This window comes from Equus quagga, chromosome 5, assembly GCF_021613505.1.
Source record: "Equus quagga isolate Etosha38 chromosome 5, UCLA_HA_Equagga_1.0, whole genome shotgun sequence".
Taxonomy (NCBI): Eukaryota; Metazoa; Chordata; class Mammalia; order Perissodactyla; family Equidae; genus Equus; species Equus quagga.
Window position 1 is genome coordinate 62,097,283 of NC_060271.1, and position 23,794 is coordinate 62,121,076.

General features: G+C 44.6%; 1 protein-coding gene across 4 annotated transcripts in view; it reads right to left on the reverse strand.

Moving 5' to 3' along the window:
- Nucleotides 1-10,244: 10,244 nt before the first annotated feature.
- Nucleotides 10,245-23,794, reverse strand: part of NPHP1 (nephrocystin 1) — a 60,849-nt gene continuing 47,299 nt past the window's right edge. For all 4 annotated transcript variants that reach the window (XM_046663396.1, XM_046663394.1, XM_046663395.1 and 1 more), the window contains 4 exons: nt 18,130-18,242; nt 15,981-16,054; nt 12,529-12,573; nt 10,245-10,978 (listed from right to left, as the gene is read on the reverse strand). In XM_046663396.1, the coding sequence (XP_046519352.1) occupies nt 10,706-10,978; nt 12,529-12,573; nt 15,981-16,054; nt 18,130-18,242 (505 nt within the window). In that variant the 3' untranslated portion in view covers nt 10,245-10,705. The remainder of the gene's footprint in view (nt 10,979-12,528; nt 12,574-15,980; nt 16,055-18,129; nt 18,243-23,794) is intronic.

Below are 23,794 nucleotides of genomic sequence, written 5' to 3' on the forward strand. Positions count from 1 at the left end.
TCACCTCCTGCCCGACACACCCATCCGACGTCGCCGGGGAGGGAAAAAAAACGTTCCAGCCGAGCAGGTCCTTCCACTCGCTCCAGCCAAGAGTCCTCCGCGAAAGGCGGATTGCGCCTCGCCTGGGTCTGCGCCCAGGTTGGGGCAGAGCCGTCGGGCGCACGGAGGAGGGAAAGCGGGGGTCTCTTCCTAGACTTTTCGTCCTAAGGAGCTTTTGAATCTTGGAGCACATTTACTCCAGTGGATGCCAGCTACAGCCACCGCCCCCCAACCCTGTGCCCAGAGTATAGGCGAAGGCCATCTGCCCTGACAAATACCGTTTATTGAGGACCTACTACGAGCCAAGCAATCTGCAGGCAGCTCTGGTGCTCCCCGTAGTCCTGCACGTGGCTGTTTCACCCCTTTTCCAAGGGAGGAGACCAAGAATCTGCAGAGGTCAAGTCAGGGTCACTGAGCTGGTCACTGGCAATGCTGGGCTTGCATCCCACGGCTCCTGCTGCCTGGCTCCCTCCTTCTCCACCCCGGGGCCACCCGAAGCCTCAAACCTGAGGGAGAGGAGCAGCCCTCACTTGGTGCTTCCTTCTCTGCAGCCTCTTCTCCGACCCCCCTCCTATTTTCCTCCCAGGGCAGATGGAGGGGGCCCCTGAGAAGGGCAGGGCTGGCTGGGTGCTGCCCCAAGCCTGACCGCCTCCCTTCCCGGCCCCTGGACCCCGCCTCCCCCCAGGCCGGTGTCGCCAGGAGGGGGACTTGGGGCCAGGTGGTTCCTTTCTGCCTCCCACCTGCCTGCCGGTGGAGTCCTGGGGGCTGTGACCTAGCCACCAAGCAACTCCTTTCACTCTACAGACAGATCCTGGAGACTGGAGCCCTTTTCCTCTCTGCCTTATAGTTGACTACCCTGCAGAAAGGCCTGGTGCCACAGAATCTGCTCAGGATGCTGGGGGTTGGGGTCCCTTCTCCCTGCCCTCCATGGCCTCTATCTCACCTCGTGCAGGCCAGTCGGGTTGCTGCTCCCTGGTGTGGAGGGGAAAGGAGGAGGACTGCCTTGCTGGCAGGGCAATTAGATGTCCACCACAAGGGGCCAGGTTGTGTTCGTTAGCCAGAGCCGTGCATTCCAGGGCCTGCCCTTCTGGGCACAGGTGGGTGGAGCAGCCAGCCTTCGCCTGGTCTGGGGAGAGCCAGGGGAGAGGGGAGTTTGGACAAATGAAGCCCAAAGCAAATGCATTGCCAGGAGAGGCGATGGGACCCCAACAAACATCAGGCCAGCCTCGTGATGCCCTTCTCCCAGGCCTGGGAGATCTAGGGAAGATGTGAGGCCCCAGGCCCACCTGCCATCCGGCCCCACCTCGTTTGCAGGATGAAGCCAGGCAAAGCAGGCATTGCTGCAGGAATCCCACCTCTCCTGAATGTCGTAAGCCCTGTGCCACTCTTATGGCCTGTAGGATACCTTTACTTGACCACCAACTACATGGCGTAGTGGGAACAGCCTGGAAAGCAAGAAGGAAAGCAGCCTTTCTTGGGCTCACTTCTCATCTGTGAAGTGGAGGTAATGCTAGAAGCTGGAGCCCCTTGGAGGCTGACGGGGCCTCAGCCCTTCCACCTCCTGAGGCAATTAGCATATTAAGAAATGAAGATGGGACAAAACAAGGTTATGAGAAATGTGGCATATTTTAAACATTTTACATTTAACCGAGTAATGTTTTATTATATGCAATAGAGCATAGCACGCTCTCCTTAGGCCATCTGTAAGAAAACTACAGGATTCATAATGCACTGCAGGCAGGGAGGTCCCAGAAGGGACAGGAGTTTAGAGCTGTGAGAAGAACAGCCTCCCCGCAAAGAAATGGAAAAAAGCCCACGGATTCCTGAAATAAATAATCCCAAGTTTTGTATCCCTGTTCCTGGAGGAGGTGTCACAGAAGCCCCAGAGATGGTGAGAGCTGTTCAAAGAAATCCCGGTGGCGGTTCTGCTGCACTTCGTTTCAGGAGACGATATCCAGATGCCTTGGGTCTTGTTGAGCATCGCAGTGAATGGCTCAGATGTCCAACCACGCTCCCTGGGGGACCCAGAGCGTCTGCCCTGCCGTGGAAAATGCTGCCCTCTTGGAGATGACCCTCTAGCAGCGGTCTTTCCTCTGAGGTTGTTTGATTTGTTCTCAGTTTTGTACCCCTTATGTCCCAGGAGACTTGTTACCAACACAGCTGTTAAACATTCTATATAGAAAGTTATATTATCTGAGAATGTATTAGGAAAGAAGTCTTTACTTTTCACAAAAAAATCTCAGAGAAAAATGCATTAACAAAAAGTTGTTTTTGCCACGCTTTCTCATCATAGACAACAAACATAAACTTTGCATAATAAAATATTTCCTAATTAAAAAAAAAAAGTCCAGTCAATGCACCTCTGGGGCTGTGGGTATAGACGCACTTGGAGACAAGGTCAGAAGTCTGGTGTGAGGCCGTGGGGACTGCCGGGCCCAGAGGAAGGGCCTGCAGGAGTGCTCCCAGAAGGGCCTGCTGGTTTCGACCTCATGGGACTGAAAATTAGAGTTAATCCTGAAATCGCTCCAACAGTGCTTGGCCCAGTTGATTACTATTACCATTGTCTCCATTTTCTCGTTTGTCAGTTGGGGCGGGTTAAATGAGATAACATCTATGAAAACATTTAGGACAGTTCTGGCGTATGGCAGATGCTCAATCAGCACTTATCTGAGTCTAATCCTGAAATCACTTCTCTCTGGCTCTCTTCCCTTTCCACAGCAAGACCAGCACTCCCTCCGTTAATGTTTCCATCCTGACTTTTAAAAATGGTTTCAAAATTGCTTTTATTGATGTATAATACACTTGCAGAAAATGCATAAAACGTACAGACCGTGGAACCAGAACCCAGAGCAAGAAAGAGAATGTTGCCAGACTCCTCCGGATCATTTCTTGCCGTTCCTCCCAAAACACCTGCTCTCGTGATACCAAAGTCCATAGGTTGGTTTTGGCTGTTTTTGAATGAGTTTCTTTGTGTCTTTTTGTGGCTCCTTTCTTCAACATTATACCTGTGAAACTCATCCACATCATTGTGAGTTGCTTTAGTTCACTTGCCGTTGCCTAGTGTTTCATGTGTGAATATGTTACACTCTGTTTATCCTTTCTATTGTTTATGGACATTTGGGTTCTTTCATTTTGGGGTTATAATTAATAACACTGCTATGAATATTCTACAACATGTCTCTTGGGGCATCTATGTGTGCAGTTCTATTGAGAACATCTTAGGAGTGGAATTGTGGGTCGTGTGGTATGTGATTTCAGCAGATAATGTCAAGCTATTTTCCAAAGTGGTTGAACCGTTTATATTCTCACCAACAATGTGTGCAAATACTGTGGCTTATAGTTGATGTTTACTTGTATATTATAACACACTTAGTGTTTGCCTGGTACGTATTTTTCCTCTCTTACTTTTGACTGACTTATGTCACTATATTTATATTGGGTTTTGTGTGTGTGCTTATGATACAGTTGGGTCTTTTTTTTTAATCCATTCTGAAATTTGCGGCCTCTAGCTGGTATGTTTAGATATTATATTGAATGTAATTACTGACATGTTTGCATTTAGGTCTACCATTTTATTTTTTGTTTCTTGTTTGTTTGCTCTGTATTTCATTGCTTTATTTCCTCCTTCTGTATTCTTTTGGATTTTTTGAGCATTTTTAGTGTTCATTTTACTTCATCTATTGAGTTTCTTACCATGTCTTTGTTTAGAAGTTGCTCTAGGAGTTACAATATACATAGTTAAATTTTCAGTCTACTCTGAACATTTTGAAACCTTACCTTACGACCGTATAGGTATCTTTACCCTCTTGCTTTTCTTCATTCCTAATGCCCCAAGCTTCCCTCTGGTATCATCTCCCTTCTGTCTTAAGAACTTCCTTTAGCATTTCTGCAAGTCTGTTGACAATGAATTCTCTTACTTTTTCTTCACCTGAAAAAGTCCTTATTTCACCTTCATTCCTAAAGGATATTTTTGCAGAATATAGAATTCTGAGTTGACGGCTTGGGTTTTTTTCTCTCAGTACTTTAAAAATGGTCTACTGCCTTCTGGCCTCTGGCTTCTGATGAGAAATTCACAGTCATTCAAATTGTTGTTCCCTATTTTTAATGCACTGTTTTTCTCTGTTTTTCAAGGTCTTTGTCTTTGTCTTTAGTTTCAGTAGTTTGATTATGATGTGGCTGGACATGGATTTTCCTAAGCTTACTGTTTGGTGTCATTGAGCCTCTTGAATCTGTAACTTTATGCCTTTCACCACATTTAAGAAGTTTTCAGACATTATGTCTTCAAAATTGTTTTTCCGCATTAGACTTTCTCCCTTCCTACTGAGTCTCTGATGACAAGAATGTTAGACCTTTTGGTACTGTCCCACAGGTTGCTAAGGATTTAGTTTTTTCAATCTATTTCCTTTTTGTTGTTCAACTGGACAATTTATATTGATCTACAGGTCAATTTATATTGATTTATATTGATCTGTTGAATTATTTTTAAGTTCACGGACTGTGTCATCTACATTCTGTTACTGAGTTTATCCAATAAGTGTTTTCATTTTTGTCGCTGTATTTTTCATTTCTAAAACTTCAATTTGGTTCCTTTTATATCATCTGTTTCTCTGATGAGACTGTCGATCTTTCTATTCATTTCAAGGAGATTTGCCCTTCCTTCTTGGAGCATACGTGCAATAGCTGCTCTAATGTCTCGATTCCAATAGCTGTGTCATCTCAGTTGTTGTCTCTTGATTGTCTTCTCCCTTGAGCGAAGTTGAGATTTTCTTGAGTCTTCAAATATCAAGCAATATTGGAATGTACCTGGACACTTTGAATACTGTTATGGGATGATGGGTCTTGTTTAAATCCTATGGAAAATGTTGCTCTTTGTCTGTTTTATCAGGCTATCAGCCTGGTTAGGTTCCACCTGCGAGCTGCTGTCTGCTTCTTTGGGCTGGAACACTAAACAACGTCAGTTCAGTTTTGGAGGCTGTGCAGCGCTATCCCCATCTGTTCAGTGTGTGTGCTAGTCTTGGACCTGGGGGGCCCAGTTCTAAAATCCTGTGGTTTGCTGTTAGGGTCAGCTTTGGGGTGGGGTCAGACGTTCATACGCTACTTCATGGGATCACTTCCTCTAGTCCCACCTCCCCATGATCTCCTCAACACTTTCCAGTTTCCAGGAGACCCTGCCCCCTCCACCCTCACCTTGGTCCTCTGGCTGAAAAGCCAGAGTTTTAGTTTCCCTGCTCTGCTGTGCCAAAAAGCAGCAAACTGTATATAGGGGGGAAAAAAAAAGAAGCAACAGGAACTTCCCCCAGGCTCTTGGGACCACAGTTCTTTTGGTCAAAGAGAAGGATTCTCCTCCCTTAGAATTGTAGTCACCTGTCTGGCTGTCACTGCCATTGCCACCACTATTGTCACTAGATTGCCTGGGGGCTGGGGCAGGAATGAATGGAAAAAACAAAAATAAACAGGGCTTTTCTACCCTCTCTCTGACCTGGAGGGGCTCTCTTTCCCATTCTTCACACCAGAAATAGAGGGCTTCTTTGGGAGATGTTTTTTGTCTGTACGCTGTGCACAGTTCTGGGTTTCACGTTGTCTCTGAGCCGAGGCCTGGAGACACTAGGGGCAAGAAAACGGGAAACTCATCACCAGTTTGGTAGTATTTTGAACTCCGGTTGCCTTCCCAAATCTTCCTGCTCCCATTTGTTCTGAGTCCTCAGATAGCTGTCCCATGCATTCTCTCCAGGGCTGTTAGCTGCATTCAGAGGAGAGGAGGGGAGAGTGGGATATCCATCTGTATTTGCCCAGAATCAAAACTGCACCAGCCTGTTTTGATTATCTGCATAGCACCTATCACTACCTAATATTTTTTTTGTTTATTGGTTCATTTGCATACTGTTTGTCTCCCTGCCCTGCCCTCCCTAAGATGTTGGCTTCAGGAGAACAGTAACTTTGTTCATATTGAATACTGCCTGGTATACAGTAGGCACTTAATAAATGTTTCGAATGATTGAATCTACCCCCTCAGTCATAAAGACTTTGGAGACAACTACTCATCTCCTTTTTGGGCTCCTCTTCCTCAAAATTCTCTCCCTACCAATAAATTGCTTTATACATTTTTCAGAAAAGATTTACTGGTTGCCTGACAATTAAGGGGCAGGCCAAGAGAAAGCCAGAAATGCTCGGGGAAAGAAGACAGGTGTATCCATTAGGATTCTTTCCATTGCACGCATTGGAAGAACCCATTCCAGCTGGCTGTAACGAGGAAGGGAATTTGTTACCTCAGGTAAGCGAGACGTTCAGAGGGATTGTTGGCTTCAGGTGAGACTCAAGCAACGCTACCAAAGAGCTAGGTCTCCTCTGTTTGGGTCTGCCCGTCGCTGTCACTGCACTTGTCTTCATTCTCAACCTCATTCAGTGTCACCACACCCCTCCACCCCCCATGCACTCACTTCCCTAGGCTCTCCCTTCCTGGTGAGAAATCGCCACAGCAGCAGCAGCTCCGGATCTCGCCGCTCCCACTACCCTGGGCGGGGAAGGAGGGTGCGCTGGTGAGTAAATCTTCTGGAATTTGGTCTCTCTTGGCCCGTTCCCAATCCAATCACTGCAACCAGGGGAATGGGATACTCTGATCAGCTCGAGCCACTCAGAACCCACTCCTGGAGGTGGGATAACAGTGTGTGTGTGTGTCTGTGTGTGCGCGCGCGTGTGCATGTGACTGGGGCTCCCCCTTTATGCTGCAGGGACATACACGTCCCACTGCTCTCGCCTGCTGATTCTGACACAACTGGATTGAAACCACTCTCTCTACAAATCCAGGTCACTTCAACTCTCAAGTAGGGGAGTTGAAATGCTCCCACAGACAGGCCCAGGCTCGGGAGGACTTGTGGTTTATGCTGTGTTTGTGGCCGTCAGGCAGAACAGAGCCTGGCTCCCAGTATCTACGGGGTCTGGGCAGGCACAGAACACTTCAGAGTCAAAGGACAGCTGCCAGGAAAGAGGAAACTCAGTGGGATAATGTTGGGTGATGCAGAGATACCTACCTGGAGAACAGCTCAGAAAGCTTGCAGAATTTTTTTGTTACCCCGCAGAGGGGCCTCTTCGAAAGGACAAAGTTCTGCAAAGTTAATCCCTGCTGACAAAGTCAGACACACATGAGCAGGTTAAGGTCCAGCCTGCCTCCCAGGACAGGAGAAACATGAGACACTACTAAAGTCACACTACCAAAGTCAAGTCCTGTGTTCCATTAACGATTTCCACTTTAAATGGCTGCGCACAGACCTGCACGCCCTCATTCAGTGTCAGTCAGCCGGGGGCCGTGGAGCCCCAGGCCTCCATTGTCCTACCTGAGACGCCACAGCCCTTCACTCGCCACCCACTCGCCGCTCCGCCCTGCCCTCCCTGGCCACGTCTATTTGGTGACCGCGTTCAAGTATCAGGAGTTCAGACAGCAAATCTGGATTTTGAGGGATACTGGGTTATCAAATCCACGCATTCCAGAGTTTCAGATAGTGGATTCGTTGGAAAATGGACCTGAATCTGAGTCTTCCGCACCGGACGGTGGAGTTTGGAGAGGGAGAGTGGGGACAGGAAGGAATACTTATACTGACTGCTTCTCGTGCCTGCTACGGCACTTTCGTCCCAGGCCACAGTGTTGTTGATTAAATATTACAGCAACAACAAAGACACAATGATAGGCTCTTTTAACAATCTGTGCCCTTCCCTTGTGGTTCTTCTGTGTAATGACTGTCCACCTCATGCATCATTAGGACAGGGATCACGCTGCCCCCACTATGTCCTCAAAGCCTCATGCTGTGCCTGGTGTCATAGGTGCTCAACCAATGTATGTTGAATAAATGGATGAGTACATGGACAATCATAAAGCTCAGATGCACAGGGCCTTAAGTAGGGTTCTGTCACTGATTCTCTGTTCTGAGGAAACAATACAAAGCAGCAAGGTGACAGCCAGCTCTGAGCACCTCCACGCCCCGAGAAAACCTCCCAATTTGGAAGGCTTCATACACGAGGAAGCTGAGCCAGTCCACGGCCAAGGAGAGCCTATAATGCTGCAAAGCCCTCAGCTGGGAGATGATGCTTCTAGCTCCCTCCCTTGTTAAACTGATGGGTTTCCCACATGCTACTGGGCTGGCAAGTCAAACCTGCTCCGTTTGTATGTGGTATTATATATTTCAACTGGTTCCCAGTGAGTTGTTCTGGCCTCACACATTAGACCATAAAACCACTGAAGACAGAGCTTGTACCTGTACACGCCCCCTCCCCTAACCATCCAGCCCAAGGCCCCAGGCAAGGGAAATGCAGCATTTCTCATCACCAGCAGACTTGATGGATGAGGACACTCAACCAATTACGAGGCTGTGAGGCTGAGGGGAGGGGGCCGAGAAGCTCACAGTTTAGAATCTCCACCCTCCCACCCTCCCACTGGTCCCGATATGAGGAGTCCGCTGGCCTCGCAGGTAGGCACTGCAAACGTATGTCGTCACTCAGCAAAGGCCTGCTGGCCGCCCAGTTGCTGCTCCCCAACCACGGCTCTTATGATTAATTCAGCGTGTTGCCAAGCCACGCTCCTTGAGACAGACCCCCCAGGACTCAATTCCAGGATGTTTTTGGCTCCTTGACAACCTCTTCCTGTTTTGGAAGGTAAAATGTGGCATTTAAAATGCCAGAGAGGTTTCATTGTTTAAAAAAAAGCTTCCACTGACTAAAGAGAAAACATGAGTCTCTCAATGGCAGACGCCCTGCCCCTGTGGGACTGTCCCCTCCGGTTCCACCAACTGCCTCTGTGCCTCACTCTTTGGCCCCAGCATTACTGAAACTGTCTCTCTCGTGTCCCCATATTTTTCTCATGCATCAGCAACCATAAAGCTGCCCACGCTCGTCAGTCACGACACATTTCATGTGAACACGGGAGACAGTCCGTGAGGAGACGCCCTGAAGAAGGCTCTCTCCCCTTGTGCTGTACGTTCATGAGATGGATCCACGGCAACACTTTCTCTCACTCGGAATGCCCCACCTCTGGCTTCGTGCTAAGAATAAGCCAGATGATTAAAAAACGGAAAGGTGGAACTCAGGAATTAAAGATTCTACAGAAAAATGCCCTCCACAGTGGGGAGGGACATGGTTTCATTTCCTTCCAACAAGACCCCAGGGGCCTGAGAGGAGACGACTCAGCGACAAAGCAGGGAAAGGCCCTGTGCACTCGCTGTCTCCACTCGAAGGCAGAAACCCTCTCCCTCTGGTCAGCAGGAGCCAGGGGGCCAGGGCCCCAGAGAAGGGGAGCCTCACTGGGGAGGGGACGGTCAGGGCCGCATCGTGACGGGCAAGTGGGCAGCGTCCGGAGGCTCAGCTTCCCTGTCCCTGAGGGTGGAGGGGATGCAGAGGGACCGAGTCTCTGGAATCAGCTCCTGGAGACGGAGTGGAAGGTCTTTTCCAAGGCCAAGCTCTCCTGTCACGTTTGGTGGGGACCCTCTCTCCTCATGTCAGTTTCTGAGATGAAAGCCCAAGTTCAGTGTAGGGGAAGGGTGTAGGGTGAGCTTCTGAGATGCAGCCCAGAAGTTTCCTAACATGCTGAAGCTCTAAACTGAACGCCTCTATTAAGGCAGCTGCTGTGAAAAAAAGTCCCTCAGTTGGTACTCTGATCATTTAGGCTAAATTCCTTCAAATTTGATCATGTTTTCTTCAAACAGCCTTCTCACGTTTCATCTTCACATGTAATTCTTAAAGATTTGCACCGACGAGGGGAACATCTTAGGCTGTAGGAAATGACACACGGCTTCTCTACTTGGCATATTAGCTGTGCCGCTTGCTAGCTCTGACATTAGGGAAACTATCTAACCAGCCCAGCCTGTTTCCTCAGCTGTGATTTAGAAAAACCCAGTATCTACCTCTTACAATAGTTGTGAGGATTAACCGAGTTAATTGAGGACAGATACAGTAGGCACTCAATAAATGCCCGCTGTACTATTATTATGAACAGTGAGGCTTGGGGCAATTTATCAGCTGTCACAAGCGCATTTGAAATGCACTAAAACCTTTGTTCTTTGACACAGGGGTGGGGTAACTCGTTCCTCAAAGCCTGAAAGTTTTGTTTTGTTTTTTAAAGAGCATTTATTATATAGAGTTGAAAAGGCAAAACTAGATTCTCCTTTTATATCTAATTAGCACAAATCACATTAAAATATTAGACTGAATTAAGTGATTAATAACACAACTTTCTCAAATAGATTACTCTGATTTTCCCATCATTTCACAACATAAATTTTATTAGCAATAATCATACTTTTATATATTCTGGATAATAGACTCTTAGATATATAATTTGCAAATATCTTCTCCTATTGCATGGATTGTATTTTTACTTTCTTGAATAATTATAAATTTAGCTTTTGATAAAATCTTGCTTTTATGCAAATCTATAGATATAATCAATTTAAATGTAAGTTATACAGTTTTTGAAAAAAAAATCTCTTTAAATTGTGGTATAATAGTATTCTATATAAGAATTTATTTTATTGTATTAAAACATACTCAAATTACCAGATCAATATTTCTTACAGAATGTGGGCTGTACAAGAAAGAGTAAAGCCTAAGTCATGATGCGACCATTACTTTGGTTCTGTCGCTTTATTCAGGTCACCGTGGAGGGTGCATCAGGGCCACGCTGTCAGGCTGCATTCTCTCTTATTTCTCCCAAGAAGTCATAGGTCTGCTCTGAAACGTCAAAGGGTTCATGGAGCCCATCTGGGGACAGCAGAGCGTGGAGGGCGCCCCCGTTCTCTCGGGTTTCCATGAGGAAGTCAGCGATCACCTTCCAGCGGGCAGCCTCAGCCTCTCCTTCCGCCCACCTGAACGGGGGCAGGAGTGTGGACTGGAGGAGAGGGAGCGCGCAGTCGTGGTAGACCAGGACGAACGCAGCCTTCAGGAGCTCTTTGTCTCTCTGGGGACACCAGCACCACAAGTAACTATGAATGGATCTGCATCATCATTTTTTCAGTGTTAAATTTATGAACTCTGTTAACTAGAAGCCATCTAATGGGAGGGACTGAGGGGCCAGCAGTGCCTGGCAGGTGATGGCTCTGAACCAGCTGCTCAGTCAGGAAACAGCGCTCTGTGCAGCGGAAGCAGCAAGAGTCACCGCGGAGCAGAGACAAGCACTTCTCCCCAAGAGTCCGGGAGCGGCTCCTAAGTCCCAGGGCGGCTCCTAAGCTCCACGAGGCTGTCCCACACATCCCATCAAGGAAAGTAGGGGCTGAAACCTAATTCTGGGGACAAGGATGTAGCTCCAGGTAAATATGACTAAAGCACAATGTGAAGTCAGCTGTATCCACTTAATTTAACTACAGCGCATCAGAGACATTGTCGAGTTGTCATAAGAGAAGGGGAGCAAGCGTTCCGCATGAGACCCAGAGAAAGGAGACCCAAGGAGCAGTGTGGTCAGACCCTCCCCAGATAAGACGAGGGCTGCCGTATCAGCACAGTCAGTGAGCCCCGACACCGACAGGCCGGGTGGGAACCTGAGAGGGCACAGCAGCCGAAGGTGGAGATGTCTGTGTGCAGCAGGGTCTGCACACAGATGTCACCTCTCCCAGCACAGCATGTGTGTAGGGGGCAATTTCTACAGGCCTGAGGCCCAGCACCTTGGCCACTGCTGTGCTAGAATTGCATCAAATCTGCCAATTTTAGCAAAGTGTAGATGGTACTGGTCATATGGAAACTCAAAGAAAGACACAATGTGAATTTTTTTTCACTGTTTAGGGTTTTTGGTTGGTTTGTTCTCCCACGTTCCTGGTAGATAATTAACCCTTTAGAAGTCCAGAAACCATGGACCGTGGTCAAATGTGGCACACTGCCTCTTTTTATAACTCAAGTTTTATAGAAACACAGGCCTGCTCAGACATTTATGTACAGTCAGTAGCTGCTGTGTATCACAATGGCAGAGTTGAGCAGCTGTGACAGAGGCCGCAGGGCCTACAGAGCCAAGAATATTTACTATCTTATTTACTGAACAAGTCTGTTGAGTCCTGGGTTGGAGCGTGAAGCCCCCACTCACTGACTAAGGCAAGTTCTGGTTGGTAACGACCGCACCTCTGTGGCGATGTAAGCACCAGCCGTGAACCTTTTCAGTGTGTGACACAGCTTACAATTTTCTCCCTTCTCCTTACCGGATATGGACTTGAGAGCTAGAGGAGCTTTTAAAAACAAGAGAAATTTCATAGCCAACTGGGAGACTTTGGTTTAGAAACTTTCCCTCAATTCAATAAAACTCAGTGGTCCGAAATGACTGTCTTGATGACGTGTTTCTTTTCACATTAGAAATTGATCACCCGTACCCTTCTTGGAAAGCGTCTTTGCAACCACAGTGACACAGTTGACCTGATTCAGAGGGATGTGACTCTGGCTACTTTAGCTGAAGCAGAGGCATTATTAGAAGGTGCAAGCAAACAGTGAGCACAGCAAACATTAAGTGCAGCTGGAAAATCAGATTACCTTCTCTGATCTCTTCAATGTGCTTTCTTTCTCAGCCCACGAACTCTAAAAAGAAAACAGAAATATGATAGTAAGCCGAGTATTCACAAGTCTTCGTCACACTTCTGCAAGGTCACTGTAATGAAACTCATGAACAGGGCTAAAAACATGGTACAGAACCTACACACGTAAGAAGTGGGTCTGTGGCATCTGTTCCAACAACCCGGAACCAGACTGACTGGGCCGTGAAAGATGCCTCAGGAGCCCACGATTCTTACAAGTCAAAATTAATTCAAGAACAGAATCAGTGAAACACTAACACATCCATGAAAACACAGCACCTGAACAATAAAATACTAGTGAGCTTTTAAGGTGAGACACTAATGAAAAAGAAAACTGCCAAATACCATACTTCTCTACAATTCTGTCTGCCATGATGATGACAACAGTCAGGTTAATAAATTGAAGGGCAGCTTTGCAAGTAAATACTCTCAATCTATCCACAAGGCTTCACAGAGCTTCTTTGAAGAAATAAGAAACCCAGAGTTCCATTAATTCCACGGAAGTGTGAACTAAAGGCACTCAGTGCCAGTTATGGGCAGACTGTGAGCGTGGGGCAGTGTGCACAGTCTCCCGGCTGCTACTTCCAGGGCCTCGGTTTCATGTCTGTCTGCAGGTTTCCTCCTGTTGGGGCCTGATTTCATGGGTTACACGAAAGCATCGGCCCTTTTCAGTAGGAAGGCCCTGGGGTGAACATGACATCTGGCACCAAGAAAGAGATGCTCCATGAAATAAAAGAGAAGTTTCCACCAAGAGACCACAGGCTGTGCACTCACGTACCGCATCTTGGAATGGTCAGTTACTACTGTGAAGGAACTATCTTACGGGACTGTGGTTCTCCACCCTATTGACTGCTGTGCCTGTGGGTCCTGGCGAGTTTGAAGAGGACCCTTAGAGAGCCAGAGTGTCTTACTAAACAGGCCAGGTGCCATCATTATTATTAAAACCCCAGCAACAAACTGAACCTAGCTAACTTCACACTAGGAGGCTCACACACTTCACAATGTGAACTTTACAAGGTACCTGGCTTAACGGGAATATCATGAGGCAACTTTAGACTTATGTCTGGTGAAATCTGCCTACTGTTTGTCAGTTAAGCATCAAGGTCCCACCTCACTTGCACTGAGCCCCAGCCAGCTGTAGGGTGTTGCACTTATGGTAACTCAGTGGGGAACAGCAAACATGGGGGAGTCACCACTACGCACCAAGATCCCCTTCTCCCTTCCTTCCGGAGCAAACAGAAGACCAGACCTCCCAGCTCCCCTGAAGTTAAGTGGGGCCACGTGACTGGTTCCGGCCAATGAAATCTGAGCAGAAGCGCCAGTGCTGCCTCGGGGCAAGGGCAGTGGAGAGTCCAAGGACGATGCTCCATTCTCTCTTTTCCTGGAGGGCAACTGGCAACAGAGGAAGCCCTGCCTTCCAGATGATGCCGTGAGAAAGTGAAGCCTCCACCAGCCTGCACCCTCGGTGACTATGGAGCAGGGTCTCCCATTGATCCATCTGGAAGGTACCGTGAATGAGAAATACACCTGTGCAGCTACCACCACACAGCCTGGCTTATCCTTAGTGACACAGGACGCCATGAGGAGAAGGCTCAAGGGTGCAGGAGCAAACCACTCTTTTTATTTCTATCATTTCTTATACAAATAATCCATGGTGGAAAAACTAACAAAATACAGATCAACAAAATAACCCATGATCCAGAGGTAATCGTTGCTAACTTCCTCGGGTATATTCTTCCAGACCTTTCCACAGTCAGATATATACATATAAATAGTTAAATATACTTATTATACCTCAAATTTTTTTTTTTCACTTCATAATATCTGTGAACAACTTTACCCACAAGCCTTTTCTAGAAGAGCCTGTGGCATATCTAGACGCACCCAGAGCTGACCTGCAGTGACAGCCCTGGCCTGGCCACTGCTGAGTGCCACAGCCAGCCAGGTCACTGCACTTCTCTGAGCCAGCTGCTCATCAGGAAATGCAGAATTCAGACTACAGGTTCCTCCTAACACCAAAGTCCAGATTCCATGAATGTTCCACTTCTAGAGAAATGTTCCAGAGCCTGGCACAGGGCCTTAGCCATCGTGGGCTCTCGTGAAATATTTATTGAATGAAGCAGCAGACGTATGTTCTGTGTAATGAATAAATATGGTGATACTAATGATTTTATAAGGAAGAATGAGAAATTCTGTATTATCTAGCAGTAGTGCCAACTGAATTTGTCTGAAATTATGGGTAATCAGATGCCATGAATATTTTCTTAAGTCTTTCTACTGAAGATTTCATTGTTACTGATGACACCCCCACCCTAGCCAAACCAGCACATGCAATCTGTTTAAAAGTCTAATAAAAACCTCTGCAGACGATTGCTTCCTCCTTCCACATCTCTGTCAGGCCCACATGACCTCCCTCCTTATCAACAGGGGTCACCTCCCAACACAGCTCACCTCCCTCCTGCACGGGTGCTTTTCAACCTCTCTGTGCTGCCAGTTTTCCTGAAGCAAAAAAGCTCACGGGTTGCCCCCCACCTCCCACACTGCTCACCCTCAGCTGAGGCTCAGATGGACCTTGCCCACCGACAGAGGACACCTGACCTGACAGCTGGATCATCCGCTCCTCTCAAGAGCGCTCTCTAATCCTTCCTGCCTCAGAATGTCTGCTCACGCTCATCCTCCCACCTGTAATGTCTTCCCCTCCCCTCTCAGCACGTCAAAACCCGACTGGGCCCTCAGCCTGTCATCAGATCCAGCTCGCCGAGGACCTCTTCAATGAATCAGACTCCTGAGCCTCACTGCCACCTTCTTCAAATCTCCAAGGACCTGGATTATGCCCCCCTTGGGGCACTTGTCATCTTATCTGAGTATTTGCCTCACAGGCATACGGGTCTTCTAATGTTTGTTGCCCTTGATATATAAAGTTGAACTTTCTGAAACTGCCATTCTTGAAGGTCAAAAAATGGCTAAAAATTAAAGATTTCATATGGGTCAACCTAATATCCACCTGCTATTTCATAGACAGCATAAATCAAATTAAATTAAAAATGATATACATGCCCTAACTCTCCCCTGAAAATTCAGTTGATTTATTTAACAAGCCATTTTGGAATTTTGCTCTCAGGACACAATCAGGGGTCATCTTGAGTCAAGGAACAAACCACAGGTAAGAGATCACAATAGCGTACACAGCTCATACTCTACTTACTGGGTCAGGAAGGCGGCCCTGGGGAAGGAACATTCATACTAAGAAAGGAAGGATGAGACCAAGTTAGCCAGACAAAGGACAAGGATTGGGAGACATCATCCAAATAGGGAAAGAACAACATAGAGCAGGTGTCATAACGCAGTAACTTGGTGAGTGTAACTGCTTTCAGAGCCCGTCAGGTTTCCATCATGATGCAGCCTACCCACCCTGAGAGCGTCCATCACATCAGGCTGCTCCAAGAGCTTGGGGAAGGTGGCCAGCACAGGACTACTGATTAAATCTGAAATACAAAGAACAAAAGGGGTTTTATACAAACTTATCCAGTCTATTTTACTGCATTTAACATAAAAACATCAAATTACTGTGCCGCATGATTTGTTGATAACACATTCTACAACCTTAACCTCTGGGAGAGCTCAAAGCTATCCCCTCCACCTCACCTGCCCCTACGACATCCACACCCCAGGGAGCTCTGAAGTGAGTCTTGGCCCAAGTAGACAAGACTTCTAGGGTGGGAGTGAAGTGGCTCTGACAGAATAAGACTAGAAAACTTTGTTCTTCTTTCTATGTTTTTTTTCAACCTCTCTTTCCTCCTCATGACTGTGGTGTGGTGAAAGAAATCTTCCAGTTAGGAGGCCCCCCTGCTCCTGGAAGGCTGAGCAGGAACCAGGAAGCCAGAGGAAAGGAGGCGCAGGGTGGGCTGCTCAGGCCTGACTCCAGTCCCCCAGCGCTCAGGGAAGGACCCCAGACTGGTGTCTGGGCGTCACTGGATGGTGGAGGAGGAAACTGGAGGGAATCACATTTTGGGATTCTGGCCACATGCCAAAAACTGTGTAGAAGAATACTGATATTTCACAGCTAATCATGACACATGAGACTGTGCACAGAAGCCCACTGGGAAGGGCACTTTTGAAATGGCAGGGGGAATATATTCCACAAGCTTGAGTCCTTGGTAGAGAAAAACCCTGTTTCTAGATTTTACTAGGTTTATTCTGATGATCAGGTTCAAGTGAAGTCAATAATTCTAAGAACTTCTCCTAACCCATAAGAAAACTAATAAGCCTTACCCTCTTTAAGAAGTCATGTCATTCATGAAGCTTTTCTGGAGTCATTGAAATAAATTTACAGGCAAGTGATGATTAACAGGCTTAACTGTCCTTCCTTTAGAGTTGTCATCGTTCCTTGAGAAATGTCTGTGCTTCTCTGACTTTGAGATCCATTTCCAGGGACCTACCCAGGTGGTAAATCCCTGGGAGAGGACTCCTGTCTAAGCATGAACTCTACTCGTCCCTGAGCACCGAGCCATCACAGGGCTCTCCCTCTCACTCACTCCACTCCAGCCACATTGGCCTCCTTTCAATTTCAGTCTTTCCAACACACTCACGTTTTCTTGCCTTGGGTCTTCAGATATGCTGATCTCTCCATCCTGAAAGGATCATCCCTGCCCACCTCCCCTATAACTCTAACTCCTCTCTCACATCTTATCTTAAATACTACTTGCCCAGGGAAGGCTCCCATCATCTTACACGTTAATTCAGGCCCTCCTACTGTATGCTTTCATTGTGTATGTTCCTTCAGAACACTTAGTTTAAAAGGTGAAAAGGATTACTTATGTAATTTTGTGTTTGAGGCCTGTAACTACACTAGGGTAGGGATGACCATGCCCATCTCATTCATTGCTGGGCCCAGCACAATGCCTGGCATACAGTAGGCCTATCTGCTTACTGATTTATTGAATTCAAAGAATAGCCAATGAAGTTAAACTATTTATTTTTGAGGCAATTCTTACAACACATTCATTCCTCTTTGCAAATTCAATCATGTGTGACAACTCATTGATTTGTTAACATTATTTTTTAATATTTTACTTGCAAGCTTACAAAAAAGTTGCAACAATAAAAAGAGTACATAGAACTCCTGAATATCTCTCACCTGGATTCACCAATCTTAACTAATCCACTGATACTTACAATGTGTGCATTAAGAAACAGTTATTTTGGTGATTTCAGTCTCTTCCCCAAAAGATGATGCACATAGCAAACACACGGTATAAACAGATTATTCAGAGATAGCAATGGAAAATATGATTATATTTGAGTTTGAGGATCTCAAATTTCAAGAATCTGAAATGTGAAATTACGTATATTGTAAAGAATTGACTATATACTGTGCTCAGACATAATACACACTAAGTATAACATTTTGTATCCGAAGTAATTTATTGATGTCGGTGCTATTCTAAATATTTTAGTTCAAACATCACCTTCAGAAACAGAAGATATAGGTTGGCATAGGTTACATTTACTCAAAGCATGGTGTGTCATTGAACATGAGGAAGTTGCAAAGACCCCTTACCAGCACTTTGCATGCTTGTCCTGTCTTTCAGGAGCACATCTCCAAGAATTTGGCGATAAAATATCAATAAATGAATGGAGCACATACTTCCAATTAATGTTTCTGGCAGTAGACTATTAAAGAAGAAAAAATAGTATTCATTAAACAATCCCCTACAATCCAACCTACAATGATTTTTAAATGTATATTTTTACTTTAAAGAACAGTTCCAAGTTTTGCTTCATTATTGGAAAATATTGTTTAACAATTTTAAGGACAATTTCCACTATAAGTTGGCCACATTAAACTTCAGATAATTTATATTTTTATGTGGATACTTTCGAGTCTCAACTCTATGTCGCCATTCCTGTGCTTCCATTTTAGCAAATACACCCATGTTAAATGTCAAACAAAAAAGAAAAGTCATCAATTACATGTTTTGGATAGAAAAGGACTTGTCAGCTACAAGTTTTAACAAAGCCATGTGGCCACCCTACTTGACATGATGAATGTAGAGGAAACAGGAATTCAGCCTGTTCGTGGTGCTGGGTGGAACATGGGAGGGTGTGGCAGACCTGGACTGAATTCTGACTTTGCTACTTCAGAGCTATGGGACTTTGGGTTAATTATTAATTATTTTCCTTGTGTTTTGGTTCCCTCCTTTGTAGAATGCAGATAGTAATACCTGCCTTTCATAAGGTTACTAGAAGGACTAAAATGAGGTAAATGAGGAGTGCTTAAGGCAATTCATGGTACATAGTAAGGGCCCAAAAACATTTCAATATTGAAGCAAGTTAGTATCAGTTTAACATAGATTGTTATAACTTTAGGATGTTATATGTCATCCCCATGGTAACCACAAGGAAAAAAAATCTATAGAATATACACAAAAGGAAATGAAAATGGAATCCAAGTGTGTCACTACAAAAAAAATCAAACACAAAGGAAGGCAGTAAGGGAGGAAACGAGGGACAAAAGTTTATAAGACATACAGAAAACAAATAACAAAATGGCAATAGTAAGTCCTTCCCTACCAGTGATTACTTCAAATGTAAGTGGATTAAACTCCTCAATCAAAAGACATGGATGAGCAGAATGGATAACAGAATCCAACTATATTCTACCTACTAGAGACTCACTTCAGATCTAAGGACACTCACAGGGTGAAAAAGAAAGGATGGACAAAGACATTCCACGCAAATAGTAAACAAAAGAGAACAGAAGTGGCTATAATACTATCAGACACAATAGACTTTAAGCCAAAAAACTGTTTCAAGAGACAAAGAAGGATATTATATATTGATAAAAGAGTCAATTCACCAAGAAGATCTAACAATTATAAATATATATGCACCAAACATTAGAGCTCCTAAATAGATGAATCAAACATTGACAAAATTGAAGAGAGAAATAGACAGATCTACAAGGATAGTAGGAGACTTCAATACCCCACTTTCAATAAGGGATAGAACAACCAGACAGAAGATCAATAAGGAAATAGAGGACATGAACAACACTGTAGACCAACTCTAATTAACAGACACATACAGAACACTCTGCCCAACGATAACAGACTACACATTTTTCTCAAGGGCACATGGAACATTCTCTAGGATAGATCATATATGAGGCCAGAAAACAAGTCTTAATAAATTTAAAAGACTGAAATCATATAAAATATCTTTTCTGATCACAATTGAATAAAACGAGAAATCAAAGGAAAGCAGAAGGAAAACTGAAAAATTCACAAATAAGTGGAGATTAAACAACACACTCTTAAACAACCAATGGATCAAAGAAGAAATCACAAGGTAAATTAGAAAATACTGAGAGATTAATGAAAAAGAAAATTCAACATACCAAAATGATGGGACAGAGTGAAAGCAGTGTTAAGGGGGAAATGTATAGCTATAAACATTTACATTAAAAAATAAGAAAGATCTCAAATCAATAACCTAACTTTACAACTTAAGAAACTAGAAAAAGAAAAACAAACTAAACCCAAAGCTAGCAGAAGGAAGGAAAGAATAAAGACTAGAGCAGAGATAAATAAAATAGAGGCTAGAAAAACAACAGAAAAAATCAATTAAACCAAAAGTTGGTTCTTTGAAAAGATCACCAAATGGACAAACATTTAACTAGGTGGTCTAAAAAAAAGAGAGAAGACTCAAATTACTAAAATTAGAACTGAAAATGAGGACATTACTTCTGATTTTATAGAAATAAAAGGATTATAAGAGAGTAGTATGAACAACTGTAAGCCAAAATATTGGATAGTCTAGATCAAATGGACAAATTCCTACAAATGCAAAACCCAGTAAGACTAAATCACGAAGAAATAGAAAATCTGAATAGCTCTATAACTAGTAAGGAGATTGAATCAGTGATCAAAAATATCCCAACAAAGAAAAGCCCTGGACCTGATGGCTTTCTTGGGGAATTTTATGAAACATTTCAAAAAGAGCTAATACCAATCCTTCTTAAACTTTTCCAAAAAGCCAAAGAGGAAGAAACACTTCCTAAGTCATTTGAAGAGGCCAGCATTACCCTGATACCAAAGCCAGACAAAGATACTACAAGAATGGGCCAGCTCAGTGGTGTAGTGGTTAAGTTTGTACACTCTGCTTTGGTGGCCTGGGGTTTGAGGATTCAGATCCTGGGTGTGGACCTGCAGACTGCTCATCAAGCCATGCTGTGGTGGCATCCCACATACAAAAATGGAGAAAAGTTGGCACAGATGTTAGCTCAGGGACAATCTTCCTCAAGCAAAAAGAAGAAGAATGGCAACAGATGTTAGCTCAGGGCCAACCTTCCTCACACACACCTACACAAACAACAAAAAAGGCACTACAAGAAAAGGAATCTACAGACCAACATTCCTGATGAATATTGATACAAAAGTCTTCAACAAAATACTAGCAAACAGAATTCAGCAGCATATTAAAAGGTTTATACACCACGACCAAGTGGTATTTATTCCTGGAATGGAAGGATGGTTCAACATAAGGAAATCCATCAATCTAGTACATTACATTAACAGAACGAAGGAAAAAACCCACCTGATCTTCTCAATTGATGCCGAAAATGCAACTGACAAAATCCAACACCTTTTCATAATACACACACTCAACAAACTAGGAATAGAAGGAAACTACCTCAATATAATAAAGGTCACAGATGAAAACCCCATAGCTAACATCATATTTAATGCTGAAAGACAAGAAAAGCATACCTGCTTTCACCACTTTTATTCAACACCTTACTGGAAGTCCTAGCCAGAGCAATCAGGCAAGAAATATGAATAAAAGCATCCAAATTGGAAAGGAAGAAGTAAAATTATCTCTGTTCATAGATATATGGTCTTATATGAAGAAAACTCTAAAGATGCCACAAAAAGCCTGTTAGAACTAATAAATTAAGCAACGCTTCAGTACATAAAATCAACATACAAAAATCAGTCACATTTCTATACACTAACAATGAACAATTTGAAAAGGAAATTAATTCCATTTCAATAGCATCAAAAAGAAGAAAATACTAAGGAATAATAAAATAGAAACAAAATTTCAATATTGAGATTTCAAAATAATAATCTGGAAAGATGACAAGCGAGTGCTTTAAAATCTTGACACACGCCACACACCAAATAATTACTGGGAATATACTGAGCACCAGAGTCAACCTTAGAAGATACTCAAGAAATGTCTTGAGTCATTCTAAATACACATTTTCTAAATGTTATTTTTAGAAATACAGGAACTCTGTCACTAAGCAGGAAGAATGACCATATGGGAAATTTCAAAAACCTTGCAAACAATGTTCTCTATCAAAGAGGAATATGTCTTTGGACTAAAAAAAAACCACCAAAAGTTTTAAAAGAGAACTTAACTTTTGTAAATTAATCCTGTATTTTAATTTTTAGGATGAGCATTTTAGAAGGAAAAGTTAATCACAGAGGTAACTGGTTTCTATCCTGTTGGAAGAGAACAGAATGAATGCGACCCTTATGATGGCGCAGGAGCAACGGATCCCATGGGTAATTAGTTTCATGGAATTTAAATAAGTATCCTTGACCACTCCTTAACCCCTGCATTTCTAGAAACATCCAAAAAGCAAGACAGGTTCTCTTACCACACTTCACAGTCATCTATAGCATTTGGTACACAGAGTCAGAAACCATCTTTTTCCAACCCTTGCTAAAATTCTGATCTTGTACATATCTGACCTAGATTTCAAAGACTGGCGGCAGGGGACCATTTAAGCTGCCCTGATGCCACCACTTGCCTTCTCAGTGTTCACACTGTGATTCCCAAGGGCTGTTCTACATCCTGTCCTCTGGTCTGTGGCCCATGTGGGCAGCGTTTCAGCTGCATGCCCAAACTCATGTCTCATGCTGAAGAACAGCCACTGATTTTGCTAGGGGAGGGGCTGAGATCTTCCTTCTTTCCTTCCTTCCCTTTCACTGGTTCCTTCTCTCAGAGACCCGCCTGCTCTCTGTCTGCAGGCATCTCTTCCAGCCTGCATCAGAGGCCTTTGGCCTCCCACAGTGCCGGCACTCCTTTCCTTCTGGCACCTCCCGCCAACACGAGACAATGCTGCCTGCTCTTTATTAGAGTTTTCTTTAGGAAATCCTCTGATTTTCCCAGAAAGCTCTGAGCTACTAAAGGGTGGCTGAGCTGAAGAAGTAACAATACACTTCTTTCTGACCTCACAGATAGACCAGCAAACCCTCGTGGCAGAAGCGACTAACGTAATAATGAGCTCCAGGCAAGTAACACCATTACCTCATTTATAGTTAGCAACAATACAATGGAAGTAAAAGAAAAAAAAGATGGACTGCATCAAAAAGGCAAAGGAAAATAAACAAATTTATAGCAAATTTATACACACGTGTACAGCCTACTCCTACAGACCAGTGTTCTTGGTGTTCAGAACTCAAGCACTGCGAGTCTGAGTCTAAATCAGGCCTTTCCCTCATCAGGGCTGAGAAGCCTTTGGCCAAATCACATGAAGTCACACCTCTTTGGAAAACAGCTCCAAAATTAGAAAGGCGAGTCTGGGTGAAACGGAAGGACCTATTTTCTCCCTCTTTTGTCTTATGTTGGGAGGGTCATGACAAAACGACTCCACAAAACGAGATCCAGGAGCAGGATTCCGTGCCGTTTCTTTGGTAAAGGAGATGAGTCTACATTGATTCCCTTGCATTTTCACAGGTCTCCCAACATCCAAAGGATACGCACATGTAAGACTGGTGGCTGGTGAGAGGGCAGTTTGAAGATGACTAGCAAGGATACTGGGTAAAAATGGGCACTAACGCAACTCTAACTGGGCTTCCTGCCCTTGGCCCTGGCCCCATCGTATGTCTCTACGAACAATGGAAAGAGCCTCTGTCTCTTCTCCTTTAAGCAGAGAAATTTGGCTAAACAAAGGTGAACTTTTTAAGCAACGGAGGCTGGGGATACAGGCGGGATGTACTTTTGAAGGAGGGGAAGAGGGCTGTGGGTACCATTATTCGCCTTCTTCTCCCATTCACTGAAGGTGGCAGGTCAGGCAAGAGGAGTCTGAGACAGAGCAGGCCTGCCAAGTCTCCACCTCTAGGATGTACAGGCTCAGAGTAGTGATGTCCAAAAGCAAACTACGCTGGTGCCCAGCCTTTCACCTTGAACCCCAGCACAGCCCTCACACT